Source organism: Lepus europaeus, chromosome 1 (assembly GCF_033115175.1).
Source record: "Lepus europaeus isolate LE1 chromosome 1, mLepTim1.pri, whole genome shotgun sequence".
Taxonomy (NCBI): Eukaryota; Metazoa; Chordata; class Mammalia; order Lagomorpha; family Leporidae; genus Lepus; species Lepus europaeus.
Genome location: NC_084827.1, coordinates 24,290,242 through 24,296,715, shown reverse-complemented (window position 1 = coordinate 24,296,715; position 6,474 = coordinate 24,290,242). Strand labels below are relative to the sequence as shown.

The 6,474-nt window shown below is 39.4% G+C and overlaps 1 protein-coding gene and 1 non-coding gene across 2 annotated transcripts; both read right to left on the bottom strand.

Moving 5' to 3' along the window:
• Positions 1–2,270: 2,270 nt before the first annotated feature.
• Positions 2,271–2,382, bottom strand: LOC133768741 (small nucleolar RNA U13). Its single transcript, XR_009867066.1, has one exon. It is a non-coding gene; the product is annotated as a small nucleolar RNA U13 (small nucleolar RNA).
• A 2,355-nt stretch (positions 2,383–4,737) lies between these two features.
• Positions 4,738–5,781, bottom strand: LOC133764782 (sin3 histone deacetylase corepressor complex component SDS3-like). Its single transcript, XM_062198465.1, is given in 3 exon segments — positions 4,738–5,038; positions 5,040–5,097; positions 5,100–5,781. Coding segments are annotated over 3 exon segments (951 nt in total). The 5' UTR covers positions 5,767–5,781; the 3' UTR covers positions 4,738–4,812.
• Between the last annotated feature and the right edge of the window lie 693 nt (positions 5,782–6,474).

Here is a 6,474-nt window from a genome sequence, read left to right as displayed (position 1 = left end):
AAAATGAACCGTCTGTTCCTTCTGAGGCCAGTCTTAGATAAAGGTGGGTGCCTGGTGACAATTCTATCTTGAATTTATACAGACTTTGCAGTTTAGGAAACACTCTCACATATTGCATTTTGGAAGTGCATTCCCATGTGCAACTAGTATTATTTAAACTTTAGGGCATTTTAGGATCCTCTTCAGATTTCTCATCATTGACTATGTCACAGTGCATAAAATTTCTATCTAATTCACTGTGGAACAATTGGAAAGGAACTGAATTTAAAATAAGAAATCTGGTTATATATTTCTCTCCACTGCAATCTACTGGATATATTTAAAAGGAAAATAATCTCTTAAGTATTTTTTCATTCTTAAAATGGATTTTTTTAAAAGATGAATTATTTCAGAGAGTAACAGTGAGTGAGGGGTGGGAGAGAAACAGAGAGAGGTCATCCATCCACTGGTTCTTTAAAAATGGCTATGACAGCCAGGGCTGGGTCAGGATGAAGTCAGGAGCCAGAAGTCAGGAACCCCATCCAGGCCTCTGAGATAAGCAGCAGTGGCTAAAGCAGTTGGGCCACTGTCCACTACCTTCCCAGGTACATTGGCAGGAAGCTGGATCATAAGCGGACCAGCCAGGACTCAAACAAGGACTCTCATGTGGGATACCAGTGTCACAAACAGTGGTTTAACCCACTGTGCCACAATACCAGCCCCTTTAAAATGGAATTATTTAAGCCTGATGCTTAGTATGACCCCTTTCAGTTCCACTACTCTATGCTGAAGTATTATTTCCCTTTCATTCACTCCTAAATAGTGAGTATGTATTAAAATTAGCTTTCTGTTTTCAAATCAAGAATAGAGGCTGCCAAACAGTGAGAATATTTGAAGATACATGCTTAAGAGTGAGCAAGATGCTATGGAAAATTCTTCAGACCAAAGGAGGGCATCAAGGATTCAAAGATTCTGAGATGATAATTGTGCCTCAATTGAATCTTACAAGCATCTGTGCTAGGAGCACAGCCCTTATATATTATTATCAGTGCTGCACGATACATCCTATCAGAAATATGTATGCAAAAAAGTGTCAGGGAATGGACCCTGTGAATACTTCTCATTAGCTACACCATCCAAAAGAAAGGCTTACACAAGAGACTAGAAGCATTGGTACAGACCAGAAGTTGCCTACTTCTCCAACATTACTCATCTCAGAACACTACCCAATGGCTGGAAATAATGATATTCTTGGGAATGGGAAACGTTACTTATATGTTACTATTTTTTGTTGCACTATCATTTCGTAATGGCAAATCTGTTAAAGATACACAGGCATTTAGCTAAAGTGAAGGATTTGGTAGAACACAGGAAGAACCAAAGGAAGAAAAGAATCTGCATTTGCATTGAAAATGCTTGAGTGAAGAAGCAAAGGTTCATGATAGTAAGTGAGAATCTTTAAGGATATTTTGTAAAAAATGCCACTGAGATTTTGACCAGGATATCACTGAATCTGCAGACCATTTTGGATAGTATAGGCATTTTAGTAAATTCAAATATTTTGAAGCATTTAATGTCTTTCATTTAAAAGTACTTGTGACTGTTTTAATTTCCCTCATAACTATTTTATATCTTCCAGTGTACAAGTATTTCACCTCTTTGATTAAGTTTACATACAAGTTTTTTTTTTTTATATTATTGTAAATGGGATTGTTTTCTCCATTTTCTTTTCAGATAGATTGTTGTTAGAGTACAGAAACACAACCAACTTTTAGGTTGATTTTGTATCTTGCAACTTTGCTCAATTCTTTTATTAGTCCTAACATGTTTTCTGTGGAGAAAATCACTTGCAAGTGAAAGCCACTGTAACATCTAGGACTTGTAACACAGAGTGGTTAAAAACTTTAATTGAGGTGCCATGTCTTAGGCATAAGCCTTGTCCTAGATACAAGAGTCAGTAGTTAATAGACTCTGAGGTCTTGATCTTTTAGAAAGACATCAGCATTTTTCTATTACCCAGCATGATCTTCCCTACCATTTTCTTATCTCAGAGAACATCAGAAACATCATGATTACAGTGTCTGGGTTCAAAGAAAAGTAGATTAAAGGATATAAAAATATTTTCTAATTCCAATGGCAACCAACTATCAGAGAAAAAGAGGACACATGGAAAATTAGATATATTTACCTTTGACCTAATAATGTTTTAAATGGCATGAGTCCACAGAAAGCCAAAATGGATTTCATAATGTTACTGCTTATTGAAGAAGCCATTCTTTTTTTTTTTTTCATGTCAGACAGGTGATGTGCTGATGTAACAAGGTTTGAACAAGAATTGAGAGAAGCACATTTCATAGAGGAGACAAAAATCCAGTGATCAGACTTATAAATCACCAGGACGATTCTTATCTTTAAAGATCTGGTGTGCTTTGGTGGTTAGTTATTTTTCTACAGAAATATCAGAGTTGGAAAAAACCTTAAAGATGTCCCTCCTTGCCAGAGCAGTGAACTCATTTTGCACCATATTCCTGGAATCTGAGCATCAGAAGAGCATGATGTCCCCAGACTTCCCCAGGTGAAATCAAAGGAGGTGTCCCTGGCGTCAGACCCCTCCTGTCTGAATCCAGACAGCCTTCATTTGACTCCTTTAAATATGTCCAGAACCCAGTATTACTGTTCTCCCACCTACCACCATGCCATTCCTCCTTTTCTTTCTCTTCCCTTCCTTTTCCCCTTTCCTTCTTTGACTATTGGTTATAATTTTTTGTTTGTTTGTTTGTTTGTTTGTTTTTTTGACAGGCAGAGTGGACAGTGAGAGAGAGAGACAGAGAGAGAAAGGTCTTCCTTTTTGCCATTGGTTCACCCTCCAATGGCCGCCGCGGTTGGCCTGCTGCGGCCGGCGCACCGCGCTGATCCGATGGCAGGAGCCAGGTGCTTATCCTGGTCTCCCATGGGGTGCAGGGCCCAAGCACTTGGGCCATCCTCCACTGCACTCCCTGGCCACAGCAGAGAGCTGGCCTGGAAGAGGGGCAACCGGGACAGGATTGGTGCCCTGACTGGGACTAGAACCCGGTGTGCCGGCGCCGCAAGGCGGAGGATTAGTAATTCAAATGCCACAATTCACATTAAGACTGAATTTTATAGTTTCTTTTTTGAGTCAATTCTGTTTTATTCTCTTTCTTTTTTTTATTTAGTAAATATAAATTTCCAAAGTACAGTTTATGGATTACAATGGCTCCCCCCCCCCCCATAATTTCTCTCCCACTCGCACCCCTCCCATCTCCCGCTCCCTCTCCCATTCCATTCACATCAAGATTCATTTTTCAATTATCTTTATACACAGGAGATTGATTTAGTATATATTAAGTAAAGATTTCATCAGTTTGCACCCACACAGAAACACAAAGTGTAAAATACTGTTTCAGTACTAGTTATAGCATTAAATCACAATGAATAGCACATTAAGGACAGATCCCACATGAGAAGTAAGTACACAGTGACTCCTGTTGCTGACTTAACAATTTGACATTCTTGTTTATGGCGTCAGTAATCTCCCTAGGCTCTAGTCATGAGTTGCCAAGGCTATGGAAGCCTTTAGAGTTCGCCGACTTCGATCTTATTCCGACAGGGTAATAGTCAAAGTGGAAGTTCTCTCCTCCCTTCAGAGAAAAGTACCTCCTTCTTTGATGGCCCTGTTCTTTCCACTGGGATCTCACTCGCAGAAATCTTTCATTTAGGTCTTCTTCTTCTTCTTCTTCTTCTTCTTTTTTTTTTTCCATTTTGACTTCCAATGATTCTGACATATTAATCAACGACAGATTTTTACATTTTTATGAGACATTGGCTGTATGAAGAAAAAAGTATGGTACCTGTTGTAAGGAGTTAGAATATTCCAGTCAAAAGAGTGAAAGTAGTCAAAAATAAAGACATTAAAGCAGCAACAACTCTTGGAATAGTATGAAATTAATCATTCAGAAAATTAGAAAAGGCAAGATGTGTCTCTGCTATAGGGGCTCTAAAGCTGTAGAGGTTGATTCCAGGATATTGCAGTCCTGTTGTGCTACCAGGAATAATTCCTGGAAATGGTACTAATCCAAATCCCAGCAGTGTGTGAAGAGTCCTGTGTGCATGCATGGGTCACTGAACAAGAGTTTTTTGTGAATAATATGAAATATTATCCTATAAAAGTTAATGTCAACTGCAAGTTCTAGTTGTCTTAATTATAGTCTGCAGCTGTTATACAAAGCTAAAAAAATATAGCTGTCACCACCAAAATGCATTTTTTTAAAGAATGTCTATACAAATGTCTCTGCAGTGACTGCCTCAAACATTAAATTTAAAGTCTCCCTGTTTAAATAGATGACTAAGTTCTATCCTGCAACCGGGGAAATTTGTTATGATCTTCATTCCTTTGAGACGAGGAAATCCTCCAAGTACAGAGTTCTATGAGCACTCATGAACCTATTCGTTACAGATTTGCAAATAATTTATAGTATATTTGCTATAGATTTTTGGCTCCTATTAAAGATTTTTCTCCACTGGGGCTTTGAAACATGTGATAGATTTCTTTATTTTTTTCTTCAGAATGCTGTTTATCTGAAAATAATTAAGAGGTTAAAAAAGAAAAAGATGTATAAATTACCATATCAATAGTTTTTATTTTGTCAGGTACCTAACTTCAGCCTTAGACTAATTGTCAAACAAATGTCTTTTGATGAGAAAAACACCATAAATAGTTTTTTTTTTAAGGTAAAAAAAATTTCTATTAAGAAAACAAGATAAAACAAAAATAAAAACCACTCCAGAAAAAGGGAAGAGGAGCACTGTAGAAAGTCAAGCTGCTGACCGCCGACGGATCACAAAGAGCCCACGCTGAAGCTGGCCAAGGTAGATCCTCATCTTGGTGCTGTCACTTGTCTTCCTCACCCAGATCTCGTTGGCTCCAACTGAGCTGATCACACAGCTCAGTTTCTGGTTGTCCTTTGACTCGAGATAGATGGCTTGGCTCTTGTGATACCATCTTTTATCATAGTACAGTTTGCCATCTTCGATCCGAGCATCTCTGGGCAGGAGACTCTGCAGGTGTAGTAGGCAAGTGTTCAGGAGAGGATGGGGATGCTTATTTAACGTTCTCAGATCCTCCATGATCTGTTCATCTGTTAACAAATAGTTTAGCTGAGCAGGAGCTGGTTTTCTCCTCTTGTCTGGGATGGGGACAGGATCATTTGGTCGCCTCCGCAACTTTCTGGTCATGATGGGTTTCACTTCCATAGAATCGCCAGTCAGTTCCATGGTTAGCTTCTCATTTTCAATCATTTTCTTCTTTTCTTCTAGCTCAGCAATCAGCTTCTCTTTCAGCTCAACCTTCTTGTCTTCAAATTCTTTTACTGCTGCCTTCTTTTCTTTAATGTAATTTCTTTCTACTTGTTCAGTTTCCAGCTGAAGGAAAAGTTCTGCGTTTCGGATCCTTTCTTTGTACTGCTGATCTAGTTTTTTCATTCTCTTCTGATATTCCTGTAAGGTACCTTCCTGCAGTTGCTGCAACTGCCTCTTGAGAGAAGCCAGTTTGTCCTGATACATCTGCTCCTTCATCTCCACGTAGTCCTCTTCCTCATGCTTGGCCAGGTCAGTCTCACTAGCATCCTCGGTGTCTTCGTCCGACTCGCGGCCCCGACAGCTGCACTCGTCCTCCTCGGCGCTCTCCAGCTCCTCTTCCTCCTCAGGATAGTACTCCAGGGCCGGCGGCGCTCCGGCCGGGGCCGGGGCCAGCAGCCCCGCGGCACTCATGCCGCCCCTGACCGCAGCTGAGCGTGCCCGGAGGAGACCGCGGCCACCCGCGCTGCGGGCCGCACGTTCGCGGAACTGCGCCCGGCCGGGCCCCCAACTCGAAGAGCGGGAGCACGGGCGACCCCTTCCCCGTCTCTGCCGAGCTCCCATAAATAGTTTTTAATATATGACTTTAACATACTCTTTTTGTGAAAACTCCACTATTAATATTTTCAAATATTAATATAATTTAAATTAATTTTTCAGTATTTAGATTGCCATATGCCATTGCTTCTCCCAAAAGCATAGGAACAGTCTGTATTTATAATATCAAGATGACTAAAAAGTGAAAAATTCTACCATTCAGGGAGTTTTCTTTCTGTTATTTTTCTTTGTAATGATAACTGGCAGATGATATTATTTTTTATGCTGAAATTTCAGTTTAGGGCTTTTGCTTTCTTGCAGTCAATGTCAAAATATTAATTTGTGGTTGCTGTTTATCAACCTCTTATCTGACTGGAAAACGTCAGAATAATTGGACTTTTAGGCAATAAATCTGAAGAAATAAATTCTATCTTGTATTGTTTTGGAACAATCACTTAGTAGCTAAGAACAACTGAGATATTAAAAACATGAGATTGTACTTTATGATACATTGAATCCTAAAGGAATGGAGTAGCTATTCTAAATATTTTCAAAGTGCCATTTTTCTTTTTATAAAATATATAC